Source organism: Barbus barbus, assembly GCF_936440315.1.
Source record: "Barbus barbus genome assembly, chromosome: 33".
Classification (NCBI taxonomy): Eukaryota; Metazoa; Chordata; class Actinopteri; order Cypriniformes; family Cyprinidae; genus Barbus; species Barbus barbus.
The window spans coordinates 13,953,638-13,967,642 of NC_136761.1; the positions used below are offsets into that span (position 1 = coordinate 13,953,638).

The window sequence follows — 14,005 nt, forward strand, 5'->3', positions numbered from 1 at the left end:
TGTCTGCCTTGGCGTGAGATTGTGACAGGGCTATTTTTGTCCGGGCCTTTCGGTCATTCCGGTAAGAGGGTGAGGAATCCAGATCAGAGCAGCATAGAAGACCAGAACGGAGGGAGAGGGGGCCGATTCAGCCAGTACTCATTTACAGTACACTTTTCTTCCTAAATACTGTGTCACCTCATTACACTCACAGAATACTTAAGTATTTTCCAAACACTTTTGTTATAGTTATTGTTAAAACATGGTTCAATTGCTGGAGTCACATAGAGCATTATATAAGCTAAAGTGCCCCTATTATGGATTTTTTGTGTGTAACACAGCTCTGTGAATGAAATCATCCTGCAAAGTTTTAAATCTGAAAGTGCACCTTGTATAAAGTTGTTGTCTCTCAAAAGAAAGAGTCGACTCTGAATCATTGAAACGAGTCTTTTTTTTAAACGAATCCCAAGCAAAGACTATAGAATACCCAGCAGGAAGCCCCGCCTTCTGAAGGAAAGAGCCAATCGCTAATCGGGAAAGTCAGCTCGTCACTGCAGCTGCAGTTAGAAGTCCTGGTTGCTATAGAAACATTCAGCGCTCTGAGACCCGCGCTGAAGACTGCGCATGCGCTCTGACTGATCTAGCCTGAAAAATAAGCTTCTTATAACCTATTTGAGCAAAAGAAACAACATTTATGACACAGTTGTTGTCCAATTTCATTGGTGATTTCAAATATAAAACTTAATCATAAGCTTAGTGAACGGTTTTGGAGAATTTGATGTTTCCCCATACAAAGTGATAGGAGCTGCACTTGGATGCCGGTTTCAAAGATGGCCGCCGAGTGACATGACTGGGTGCGTCTCAATCAGCTCCCTAGCTCCCGAGTTCGTAAATCAGTTAATCGTGACACGAATTCGGTCACTGGTAAGTTCCCTGACTCACCGCACGTTGGGACAGTGATCACCCGAATATACTCCGGTAAGGGAGCACAGTGAGCTCTGATGCTCCCTAGTTTTTGCGGTGCATTGTGAGATTTTCCAGGGAGCGAAAGTTCCAGTGCACTGGAAGGATTTCGCGATTGAGTGTGTCTCACTCGTCCTGAAAAGTGAAGCTGCGGGCTCTTTGATCGTCCCCTGGTGGCTGGCTGCAGTACAGGTCATAAACCCCGCCCTCTCCATGTAAACCAATGGGACTTGAGTCATAACAAAAAAATTCATTACACTTCCAATACAATTTTCCCAAATATGATTTTGTTCATTTAAGGTAGTTGTTATCACACTGATATATGATCAATTGTTCGTTTTTGTGGTAAATTTGATTTTAGCTAGTAATTTGATGCTATAAAAATGGGGCATGTCGTTATGGTTGATTGGGTCTGCGGGAGTTTCATAACGCGGCTCCACCTCACGACTCTACTGCGCAGACTCGGGCTCCAAATGAATCTCTACTGCGCAGACTCGGGCTCCAAAGGAATCTCTACTGCGCAGACTCGGGCTCCAAAGGAATCTCTACTGCGCAGACTCGGGCTCCAAAGGAATCTCTACTGCGCAGACTCCGGCTCCAAATGAATCTCTACTGCGCAGACTCGGGCTCCAAATGAATCTCTACTGCGCAGACTCGGGCTCCAAAGGAATCTCTACTGCGCAGACTCGGGCTCCAAAGGAATCTCTACTGCGCAGACTCGGGCTCCAAAGGAATCTCTACTGCGCAGACTCGGGCTCCAAAGGAATCTCTACTGCGCAGACTCGGGCTCCAAATGAATCTCTACTGCGCAGACTCGGGCTCCAAATGAATCTCTACTGCGCAGACTCCGGCTCCAAATGACTTAATTTACTCACGATGGCAGTGGCCATACTGAGATGTTTTGGCTTCACTTTTTTCACTTTTCTATAGTGGAAGGAAGCGGAGATGTGTCGTCCATCTTTTTTTACAGTCTATGGTCCCAAGCCGTTTCATGTTGACGTCAACATGAAACATTAGCATATTGTCCGCCCACTTGTTGGTCTGAATGAAAATGCTAATTCATTCTTTGCCACTAGATGCCACTTTTGTAGCGTAAAAAATAGCGGTTTGCCGGTAACGCTGTACATAAAGCAGCACTGAGCTCACAAACTCTGCTTTATCAGGCATTACAGGCTAAATGAAATGAAAATGAGACCAACCAGACCAAGCACCGCAGATTAGCATCACGCAAAGGAGGGGTTTGGAAAAATGAATCGTTAAACGAATCGTTTGGGAGTCATTGAGCAAATAAGGTAAAAAAATCAATGCAGATTATAAAACAGTGAAAGTGTTTTTTTAACCTTGCATGCATGTGTTGTTGGGGACTCCTAAGATCAAAATATGAAACTTTCATACCCATAATAGGGGCACTTTAAAGCATCAAGGCCCGGTTTCTTAGACAGGATTAGGCCATTGTTCAATTAGGACATTTAAGTAATTTTTTTTATAAACGTGCCTTAGAAAAAACATTACTGGTGTGCATCTTGAGACAAAACAAAGGCACTGATATATTTTAAGATCAGTCAGTGCAAGTTTCTTTCAGTTGAAACAGCTCAGACTTACATTTTAGTCTAGGACTAGGCTTAAGCCTAGTCTGTGAAACCGGAGGTATGTGTTAACTTTCTGCACTACAAATCATGAGGGTCACCATCTAAACCCTGATTTCTTTGTAGACAGTAAATAACAAGGCATGGCAAAGCTGGCTGCCATCTAGTGTACAGAAAGTGAACTGTTTGTTGAAATTGTTGAAAAATAAGAATGTCCTATTTATTTCTTGTACGAAACAACGTCCTGTTTTGTTGTGTGAATATATCTATCTGAGATAGACGGTCATCATAACCTCACAGCAATGTCACAAATCTTTCTTTGGTTTTCAACATGGAATTTTATCCTCACCCTGTGCCTTGGCTGCAATTATGAGCACATTATGGGGCCAGTGAGAAATGTGGAAAGAAAGGCTACTTTGTTGCTAATGCCATTGAGTGGGTGGGTCAAACAGTCCACTCTTGTATATATTGTTGTAAAAATCATTTGGCCTCATTGGTGTGAAAGAGACGGATATATTTAGATGGTTATTACAAAGATACAGACTGCAAACTTCTCTGGACAATTAAGGTACAGAAACAAACGTTCACTTACTAATTAAATGCATCAAGAAATGTCTTTGCAAACTCTTTATTCATAATAGTCATAACATTTTATCATTATAGTCATAACTTTTTGTGGCTTTTCTTCTTACTACGCATTATTTCAGTGCATATTTTCAGTGCAACAGCAGGTGTAAATAAATGTTAAAAATTCATGAATTAATAAGAAAAATATTTCAAATCCTACTTCAGTTCACATGCATTTTAGAAAACATAAAATAATGCATGGAAATTAAAGAATAACAGTTTCCTACATAAAATAGTCGCAATAGAAAAGTAAAATAATTACAGTAGAATAGTACTAATAGAACCTTTTTGCAACACTATGTTCTGTACATTCATGTTGGCATGGCATGTGATCAGTGCTATAGAATGCAGTATGCAGCAGTAGATTCCTGGCAGGATTAGCATGGATTGTAAATCTCCAGTTGGCAGATTTTAGAAAGCCACTATACAAAGAGAACGTGTGCCAGCCGACCACTACCAAGTCAAGTTATGAAAGCAGCTTTGTCTATCCTTCTTCATTACTATCTCATGGAGCCACAGAACAGACCTCTGTCTAGAGTTTAGAAGGGGATATGTGATACAGCAGAAAGTGAAGGACACCTGACTGCATATTTTGTGTTGTATGAACCAATATACAAATGAAAAATTAATTTAATGTTAATTAATTAAAAATTATATTATAGTATAAAATGAGATTGAGATATTTTTTTTCAAAATCACTTGAATAAAATGATTTAATAATTTAAAGTGGATCCCTTATAATATGTTTTATTCTTTAATTAATTTGATTTGATATAGAAATAATTTTGTGGATCACAAAGATAGTTAGTGATGGATATCAGTGATCTTTTTATACTTAAATTAGAGATCTGTTTTTATTCTTTCTTTTTTGAAGGTTTCAAAGGAAAGAAGCAAAGAAAAACATCTCAGTACTTGTAAAAACATGAAGACATTGTGATAAGGTAAATGGGAGGACAAAAATGAATCGACAAATAAATGACCAGCATGCAAAGGATTAAAAACTATTATTTTTCAGGCCGATTACTGAGCATAATCCAGATTAGTTGTCCAATGTCACGATAGCATGGAAATTATATTAATGACATTTCATATGATGATAAAATTATGAAACAAAAGTAATTTTAGCTTAATAAAAATGAAAAAAATGTCATTAGTTTAAAGAAATAGTTCACCCAAAAACTAAAATTTGCTTAAGATTTACTCACCCTTACACCATACAAGATGAGTTTGTTTGTTCATCGGAACAGATTTTGAGAAATTGAGCATTACATAACTTGCTCACTAATGGATCCTCTTCAGTGAATGGGTGCCATCAGAATGAGAGTCCAAACAGCTGATAAAACATAACAATAATCCACAAGTGTGTTTATAAGAAACAAATCCGAACAAACAACTCAATTCCACATCTTGGATGTCCTGAGGTTGAGTACATTTTCAGCAAATGTTCATTTTTTGGTTGAACAATTCAATTTTAAAAATTGGATATAGCATTACCTAACTTTTTTTTATATTTCTATCCTCACATACAAGCTATATTCAAAGTAAACCTTTAAAATTTTACTCTCACTCACCTATAACAGCCAATAATGCAGTCAATGCGGTCTTTCCTGAGGGGCCTGTGCCGCAGGAAGCCCCTGGAACCAGAGGGAGAGGTCTCCACCTTTCGTCGTTGTCTTACAACATTAGATCTGGTGGCTTTGGGAGTGGGCAGCACCTTGGGGGCCGGTGTTTATGTGCTCTCTGGAGAGGTGGCCCGGACCCTGGCTGGACCAAGTATTATCATCTCCTTCTTCATTGCTGCTTTAGCTTCTGTCTTTGCTGGGCTCTGCTATGCTGAGTTTGGCGCAAGGGTTCCTAAGACCGGCTCTGCCTATCTGTACAGCTACGTGACTGTAGGAGAGGTGTGGGCCTTCACCACAGGATGGAATTTACTACTGTCTTATGTCATTGGTAAATAGAAATTAAAGGCCTATAAAATTGCAAATCCAGCATAATGATAGATAGATAGATAGATAGATAGATAGATAGATAGATAGATAGATAGATAGATAGATAGATAGATAGATAGATAGATTAAAGTGTTAAAGGTCAAATACTAACAGAGCTTTCTCTTGGTTTAGGCACATCAAGTGTGGCCAGGGCATGGAGTGGTACATTCGATGATCTTATTGGAAATGTGATGGCTAATTATTTTAGCAAATATGCCGCCATGAACCTGCCTGGGCTGGCAGCTTACCCAGACTTCTTTGCAGCTGGTCTCATAATGATTCTCTCTGGTATCTGACTGTCATACACTGTCTAGTTCATTACTACATTTACCATATGGCAAAGGCTTAGACACAACTTACCATATTTTTCTCACAGGTCTTCTTGCGTATGGCGTGAAAGAATCAACCACGGTCAACAAGATATTTACAAGTGTTAATATACTGGTGTTGGTATTTGTCATCATCGCTGGCTTCATCAAAGGAAACCTACAGAACTGGTTTATCACTGAAGACATCATCCTGAATGCAACAGCAAAGCATGAGTGAGTCTATTTGCATTTATTATTTATTAGAATTTTCAGCATACTGTAGTAATATTCAGTGTAATCCTTTCGGTCTGCAAACATATTAAAATGATCTGTGTAGGTTAAGTATAGAATACTAGCATATTGCTTGATGCAGTACATGGTACATATAATACAAATTACTAGAATACACAATCTATTGCATTTGTAAGAATAAAATCAACTGCAATTTTTTGACTCATTATTTGATTGGACTGACAAAAGTTACACAAAATAGATAAAAATGCAAAATCTATATGTTCTTTACCAAATAGCATACTACTCTTACTATAATGGCAAAAAATACTAGGACTAGTAGGCTAGCATGCTATTACAAATAAACCTTTAAAACTGCTTTTATTTTTAGAAACCTAACATCCACCATCAACATCACCACTCAGTATGGAGTAGGTGGCTTTTTTCCATTTGGATTTGAAGGAACACTTGCAGGGGCAGCTACATGTTTCTATGCATTTGTTGGCTTTGATTGCATTGCAACTACAGGTAAATCCGAAAACATTAATAATGAGCCATTTTTTATGTTTTCTCTTGTAGTCTTTTGTTCACTTTGGCTGCATTTATTTGAGCAAAATACTGTAAAAATAATGATATTATGAAATATTATTACAATTTAAAATACCAGTTTTCTATTTTAATAAATGTAATTTGTTCCTATAATGCCAAAGCTGAATTTTCAGCATTATTGCTCCAGTCTTCAGTGTCACATGATTCTTCAGAAATCTTTCTAATATGCTGATTTGGTGCTCAATAATTTTTTTCTCTTAAAAAATCTTGCTGATCCCAAACTTTTAAAAGTTAGTGCATGTTATCATCAGTAGTCATTCTTTTAAACTGATTTTATAGGCGAGGAGGTGAAGAATCCTCAGAAGTCTATACCTGTGGGTATCGTGGCATCTCTGCTCATCTGTTTCCTGGCGTACTTTGGTGTTTCGGCTGCTCTCACTTTGATGATGCCATACTACAGACTCAGCATTCAGAGTCCTTTGCCCGTGGCCTTCACTTACATTGGCTGGGCTGCTGCAAAGTACGTTGTGGCAGTCGGGTCCCTGTGTGCTCTGTCAACAAGGTAAAGGAGTCACGCATTGAGATCTGAATCTCTGTTAAGTATTGGAACAGTTACAGACATTTAATTTCATCTGCAGTCTCTTGGGGTCCATGTTCCCAATGCCTCGTGTCCTGTTCGCTATGGCCAGAGATGGACTTATGTTTCAATCACTGTATAAAGTCAGCTTACGGCAGAGTCCAGTGGTGGCCACAATATCCTCTGGCACTGTTGCGGGTAAGTGTACTAAAAAAACATGATCTACAAATCGGATCAATTAAGTCGGGTCTGTTTTTCATCTCTCACATATGACAGACTAAGCTAAATCATAAGACTAGGGCTTTTTTCTCTCTTTAAGATGAATAGTAAATAGTCTGCAGCTTTTGAGCAAAATACAAAAGCCCTGGAAATCATGTGCTCTGCTTTATTCCAGCAATAATGGCTCTTTTATTTGACCTGAAGGCATTGGTTGATATGATGTCGATTGGAACCCTCTTCTCCTACACACTTGTGGCTATTTGTATTCTCATACTAAGGTTGTATTCCCAGCTCCAAACTTCCCTTCTAACACCATGATGCAAATCTTTGAAGCTAAAAGTGGTTTCTTTCAAGGTATCAAGAGACGGCTTCAGAGGGAAATGATTTGTGCACACCCACAACTTCGACGTTTGGGTTTTTAAAACCCCCTTCTTATCCTACTTATGAAACTTCAAACACTGTTACGACCTGCACAGTTTTTCTTGGTATGTTGAAAACCTAAGTAAATTCCTTACTAAATCCACAGAAATACCAAAAATATGACCACTTGGACCATTATATATGTACATTTCTTTCATATCTTTGATTTTGCAGTTGTGTTGGTGATTATTCTGTCACTGCTGATGAGCAAAGCTATCAGATCTTTGTTGTTTCTGGAGATCTGGAGTCTTGTGAGTGTAACTGTGATCCTGATCATAATGTTACTCATGGTTTTTATTATCTGGAGGCAACCCCAGAACCCAACCAAAGCCTCCTTCATGGTGAGAACAGCACTTTTACCAAAGCAACATCATCTTGAAAAAAAAAAAATATATATATATATATATATATATATATATATAATATAATAGCACCTTATTTTATAAAATAAAAATATTAATAAATAATAACAATTATTCATATCTCATATTTTCTGTGACCACAGGTGCCATTCTTGCCTTTACTCCCTGTGGCAAGTGTGTTCATCAACATTTACTTGATGGTTCAACTAGGAGGAGACACCTGGATTCGCTATGCTGTGTGGATGGCTGGGGGTATGCAATGCAAAATATGAAATGTTGCTGAAAATCAAATCCATATTAAATGTGTGTATTTTTTCTGCTCAGGTTTCCTTATCTACTTTGGATATGGAGTGAGGAACAGCGTCCAGAAGCAAAGGTTACTCAGCAGTCAGGTCACCATTGAAACCACTGAAACCAAATCAGATAACGATGGAAAAAAATAAATTGATGAACTACAGAAAAATCCTGTGCACCTGTCACATCTGTCAAGTAGATGCCAGTTCAGCAAGAAACTCTTTCTAGGTATTTTTTTTTTTACTAGAGCTTTATCATATTTGCAGTGAAATAATCTCTGTCATTTTATACTTTTTATAATAAATAAATAAATAATTCTGAATCTTCAAGTTGACCATAACATTGTTTATTACATTACACATTACTGTTACTGTCTGTAATTTGTTTTTAAATGTTTTTGAAGGAAGTCTCTTATGCTCAGCATTTATTTGATCCAAAAAATTCAGCAAATTTGTGAAAATATATTACAATTAAAAGTATTTATTTTCTATTTTAACATACTTTAAAAATGAAATTGATGTGATGGCAAAGCTGAATTTTCAGGAATCTTTACTCCAGTCTATTGATACTACTCCTAACATTATAAATGTCTATACTGCTACTTTTAATCAATTTAATGCATTATTTCTGAATAAAAGTATAAAAAGTATCATACTGACCAAAACATTTTAACAAGTTTATGTCAGGAGAAAATGCTTCAATAATTTAAACAAAAGGTCCCAAATACCGTAAGTATGCATTATCTGGATTAAATGGGAAAAAAGTTTAGTATCAAGATTTTAAATTTTAGTTAAGCATTAAGATATAAGATTTGAGTTTAATAAAGAGAATCAGAGTTCATTGTTGATGTTTATTTATGTAACAAAATGTAAGCGTTTTGGACATTTTGGTAAAGTCTATACTTGCATGAAAATAGTTGCTGAGTTTAATCTTACTTTAAACTGTGAGGGCACAAAAAACAATAGTACCATTCACAAGATCTTACCTGCGTTGCATTAATCAGATCTGAACTATTAAATCAAAAAGAAACTCAGAAAACTGGGTCATTCCACAGCAAATACCAGACAATGAGTTTACAGGCCACTTGTATCTTAGTTTAGCATTTTTAGCTCTATTGTTTTATACACCAGAAAAAAAAATAAAGGAAGTAAATGTAATATAATGTAGAATATACTAGTAATCACCCATAACACTATCATGTACATATTTGTGGATCATTGTTTTGTAGTCTTCAGTAATTACAAATTGCCTTGTGACAATTGTTTTCACAGAGCAGACCTTAGACAGATGCCTCTGAGTTTTTACAGCTAAATAATCACTGACTGCTTTTTCAGTTGGATGGCCAGCTCTTCTCAGACCCTGATTGGTAGAAAGGATCCATTGAGTGTAACCAGAAGAATTTAGGGTGTTCATGCGACTGGTAAACTTCTGACCTCTCGGTTCCTCCTCTCCTGCTACCTTTCTATTTCTCCCTTCTCTGCATGTATATTAAGGTATAACAGTGAACTAAAGTTTGTTTGTGGTTGCTGTGAATATTCTCCGCCAGTGGAGGGTGGTGCTATTTTCTCTTCTTGTTTCTCTTTTCATCATTCAGTTCGGTGAGTATCTTACCTCTTAAGAGGCCATATTGTATTGTAGATACGATTCCCAGTAATACAAAGAGTGAAAAACAATATAACTGTAAAAAGTAGGTATTAACGCAATGCATGTAAAACATCAAAAGTTGCATATAAAATGCTTTTCAGGGACTACATGAACTGGTAAAATGCACTTTGAATTCAGTCCAAAATCACTATGGATAAAAGTGTCTGCCGAATGCATAAATGAAAAAATTACTGAGTGTACTTGTAAATGTTTTTTTATATATAAATCTTTAAAAGAATAATAAATATAAACAGAAACTTTCTGAATTATTTAATAATGGTTTGTCACATAAAACACAGGCATGTGCAAAATGGTTGAACCTGACCCAAAGACCAAAGCTGATAAGAGACCAAATGGCAAGTCCAAATCTGGGAAGGGATCAGGAAAGACTCCTGCTTCCAAGTCTAAAGTGAAAACCACCCCTGAGACCCCCAAAGAAGCTCAGACATACCTTACTCAGGTGGTAAACAAGGGAAGGTTCCAGAAAGTAGGGGACGTGCTGACTGTCCAAGCTGGTGGCACGTTAGAGCTGAGGTGTAAAGGAAATCCTGTCAATTGGGCTGTTCCCGCATATCTGGAAGAGGATGATGAAGGACGACTCAGGTATGAGCTAATAGAGTGGTTAAAACTGTGATCACATTAGATTGCGTTCAATAATCAATTGCTTTTGTCTATATGTTCAGCATGAACGTTATGGTACTCTGATTTTGGCAAATTCAACAGCAGCAGATACAGGAGAAATCACCTGCTATCCCATGTATTGTGAGGATAAAGACTGCAGAAAACAGTATGACAAAAGCGTCAAAGTCTTCATCTTTTTCTCAGGTAAAATGAGAATATTATGTGATGAACAGCGTGCAAATATAGCATTCTATAGGTAACTAACATATGACATGTAAATCTAAAATTAAAACCTTTTAAGGTTGGAATACAGATTTTTTTCCCCATTAATTTGGATGAGTCAACACTAGTTTGCAAAAGTGATGGGCACTCTGTGATTCTGAACAGTCAGAGTTAACAGATCTCACAAAAAATAAATAAATATATATATGTGTGTGTGTGTGTGTATATATATATATATATATATATATATATATATATATATATATATGAGTTTTTGTTAATATTTAGAAATATTTAGGGGTAAATTGAAAATAAAGAACTTTTTTTATAATTAATTTTATTTCTGTCAACGTTTCAGTTGTTTTATTTCAAGTAAAGTAAGTAAAGTAAAAAGTAAAGTCGTGACGTATTGTCAAGTATGGTGACCCATACTCGAAATTGGTGCTCTGCGTTTAACCCATCCAAGTGCACACACACACAGCAGTGAGTAGTGAACAAATGCACACACACACACCGTGAACACACACCTGGAGCAGTGGGCAGCCATTTATGCTGCGGCGCCCGGGGAGCAGTTGGGGGTTCGGTGCCTTGCTCAAGGGCACCTCAGTCGTGGTATTGAGGGTGGGGAGAGCGCTGGACATTCACTCCCCCCACCTACAATCCCTGCTGGCCGGGGACTCGAACCCGCAACCTTTCGATTACGAGTCCAATTCTCTAACCATTAGGCCACGAGTCCAATTCTCTAACCATTAGGCCACGACTTCAAGTATTGAAAGTGTTTTTTATGGTTTTTGATGACTGTCTGACTGTATTTACACAGTGTATAATGTCACTATTTTATTTTCAGTTTACACTTAGAGATGACAATTGTCTGTTTCCATTTCTCTCTCAGACCCTCAGGAGTTGTTTGTACCTTCCGCTGACTATTATGAGGTCATTCAGCTTTGCACAAACTGGCCCACCGTCCTGCCCTGTCAGGTGACTTCTCCGCTAGCAAATGTGACTTTACACCGGGAATTTCCTCCAATGGAGGTGAAAGTGGATGGACGAGAAATCTCCTTTGATGTCCAAAAGGGTTTCACTATTCACAGTCCGAAGCAGTGTCATGCTGGATCTTTGTACTGTGTGGCAAGCCTGGGGAACCTTCGCCAGAGCTCAACCAAATGCATGCTCATCTATGTCTACTGTGAGTATTTCCTCTGTTGTTAGCACACAACAGCAAACTGAAAGCGGTACATAAGCACGCAACCATATAAATCAGACTCTAGAAATTTCAGAAATGATTTCAGAATGTCTAAACCCTGACAGATCCAGACGCTCCTCCGTCTCCTGTGATCCAGGCCTCCTCTGGCACTGTGGCAGTGGGACAGAACCTCCAGGTGACATGCACTGTGATAGGAGAGCAGGATGTGGTGGTGGATTTTACCTGGGAATATCCTGGACAAAAGGTTAGACTAGAGATAAAACACAGGCATGTGCAAAATGGTTGAACCTGACCCAAAGACCAAAGCTGATAAGAGACCAAATGGCAAGTCCAAATCTGGGACATAACCAAAAATGACAATAAATTAAATGATATTTCTATTATTTAAAAGACTTGTTTTTAGTGATAATTTATATTTTGTATTATCAGATTAGGCGCCTGCTGTACAACCAGGACAGTGTGCAGACAGTGCAGGTGGATGGACAGAACCGACAGCGAACTCAGACAATACTGCTGGTGGATGAGGTCAGAGAGGTTGACCAAGGAACATACACCTGCACAGCTCAAAACCTAGAGGGTTCAAGGTCTGCATCAACCAGTGTCAAAGTGCAGTCAGCACAAACTAACACCAAGCCTAAGAAACCAAGCCTAATGAAGTCCTTGAAAGAAATCCTGCAGGAACCTGAAAACCTGGAGCATGCCAGTCAGATATTCTCAGCTATTACATGCTATACTAAATGGCTGAAAAATAACCAGAATGACCACCACAGAACACTGAGTAGACACAAGTCAGTGGCAACAGAGCAAAGCAGAAACAGTGCTTAGATTACATAGCATGTGCATTACTATTGTCTTATTGACCATGTGGCAAGAGAGCAAAGAGGACTGTATAAATATCATTTGAGCACAGACAAAATTAAAATATGACAATCAAACATGCAACTACAGAAATACTGGTATAAATGGATAAACAAAAATGGAACGAGGGTTATGTATCCATATCAGTAACACCATTTTACTTCTGGCTATTTATTTACACATTTAGGCTATAATATTGTGCACTTTTGAATCCTGTACCTACATACTATGTTTTCAGACTATACAAATAAAACACAATATAGTCTATTAATGACAGCTTCTGTTATCCTTGTTCTTTATAGCAATTTAAACTATTACTGTTATAATGTTTGGGACACCCACTGAATCCTAGAAATACTGCAGCTTTAACATTACCAGCAGAGGCCGACATATTTGCGCTATTGAAAACACAGGAAAGATGTGGAAAAAGCAAAAGCAACCACAGGATATTAAACTTAACACACAAGAACTGATATTCATATTGTGTTAGGAATTGGTTAAAACATTTTACATTTTACGTATGGATTATTGTGATGTTTTTCTCTGCTGTTTGGACTCTCATCCTGACGGCACCCATTCACCCCATCAACAATTGATATAATGCCAGATTTTCCAAATCTGTTCCCATCTACATCTTGAATGGCCTGAGTGTGTACATTCTAAGCAAAGTAAAAAATTTTGTTTTGTTTTGTTTTTTTAACAATTTTGCAGTTTTGCTACAGTGGGGCTCTAAGGGTTAAAAAGTCTTAACACACCAGATTCTCCAGAAACTGAGTTCTTTTCACTCATTTACTGCTCCTGAAATTAAACCATTCAGGATGTCTCTGCTCTATCCTCAAAGGACATGAAGTATGCAGTGTGCACTCAGGTGTGTGCCCAGAGGCTACAGTCATCCGAGAGAGAGTGGAGAGGAGCGGTAATGACAGGGTGCTGTCAGCCGTACTCAGTATAAGGAGGTCTGGGGGCCAGATATGAGTCTGTGTCTAGTTCTATGAATAATTATAACAACAGGATGCGTCAAAGCTTGGGATACACCTCTATGATCATTCTGTTCTGTTCGTTCCCATCGGAAATGCATCATCTGTATAAAAATGTTATAAAGCTGATGCAGCTCTTACACAGCACAGCCCCAGGTCTCAATTGTGCTCCAAATTACATATCCAGATAAACAGCGGAAATGAAGGAGAGTTCACCATACTACACCTTTTATTACATTTGAAATGTTTGGGGTCAGTAGAATTTTATTTAAAATTTTGAAATGAATTCATTCTTTTGTTCAGCAAGGATGCATTGGAATGGTTAAAACAAAAGTAGCAGTATTTTTACATAAAAATAGAAATTCTGAAAAATATG

At 37.8% G+C, this 14,005-nt stretch overlaps 2 protein-coding genes across 2 annotated transcripts; both read left to right on the forward strand.

The window, feature by feature from the left end:
- Positions 1-4,741: 4,741 nt before the first annotated feature.
- Positions 4,742-9,225, forward strand: LOC306853321 (cationic amino acid transporter 2-like; the record flags this gene model as incomplete). Its single annotated transcript, XM_079390639.1, has 11 exons — positions 4,742-5,105; positions 5,276-5,431; positions 5,520-5,685; positions 6,074-6,210; positions 6,571-6,793; positions 6,870-7,006; positions 7,203-7,305; positions 7,382-7,512; positions 7,622-7,788; positions 7,953-8,061; positions 8,134-9,225. 11 exons carry the CDS (start codon positions 4,742-4,744, stop codon positions 8,250-8,252), a joined length of 1,812 nt encoding a protein of 603 aa, XP_079246765.1. The 3' UTR covers positions 8,253-9,225.
- A 1,211-nt stretch (positions 9,226-10,436) lies between these two features.
- LOC306853028 (platelet-derived growth factor receptor-like protein) lies at positions 10,437-12,921 on the forward strand. Its single transcript, XM_079390186.1, has 4 exons — positions 10,437-10,572; positions 11,483-11,776; positions 11,899-12,118; positions 12,224-12,921. Exons 1-3 carry the CDS (start codon positions 10,503-10,505, stop codon positions 12,078-12,080), a joined length of 546 nt encoding a protein of 181 aa, XP_079246312.1. The 5' UTR covers positions 10,437-10,502; the 3' UTR covers positions 12,081-12,118; positions 12,224-12,921.
- The last annotated feature ends 1,084 nt before the right edge of the window (positions 12,922-14,005 follow it).

What these genes read in the sequence shown, in the direction of transcription:
- LOC306853028 (XM_079390186.1), top strand. Translation starts at nt 10,503, where the DNA reads ATGTATTGTGAGGATAAAGACTGCAGAAAACAGTATGACAAAAGCGTC. An exon ending in AGTCTTCATCTTTTTCTCAG is followed by an intron (nt 10,573 to 11,482) that starts GTAAAATGAGAA and finishes TTTCTCTCTCAG; the next exon opens with ACCCTCAGGAGTTGTTTGTA. An exon ending in CATGCTCATCTATGTCTACT is followed by an intron (nt 11,777 to 11,898) that starts GTGAGTATTTCC and finishes AAACCCTGACAG; the next exon opens with ATCCAGACGCTCCTCCGTCT.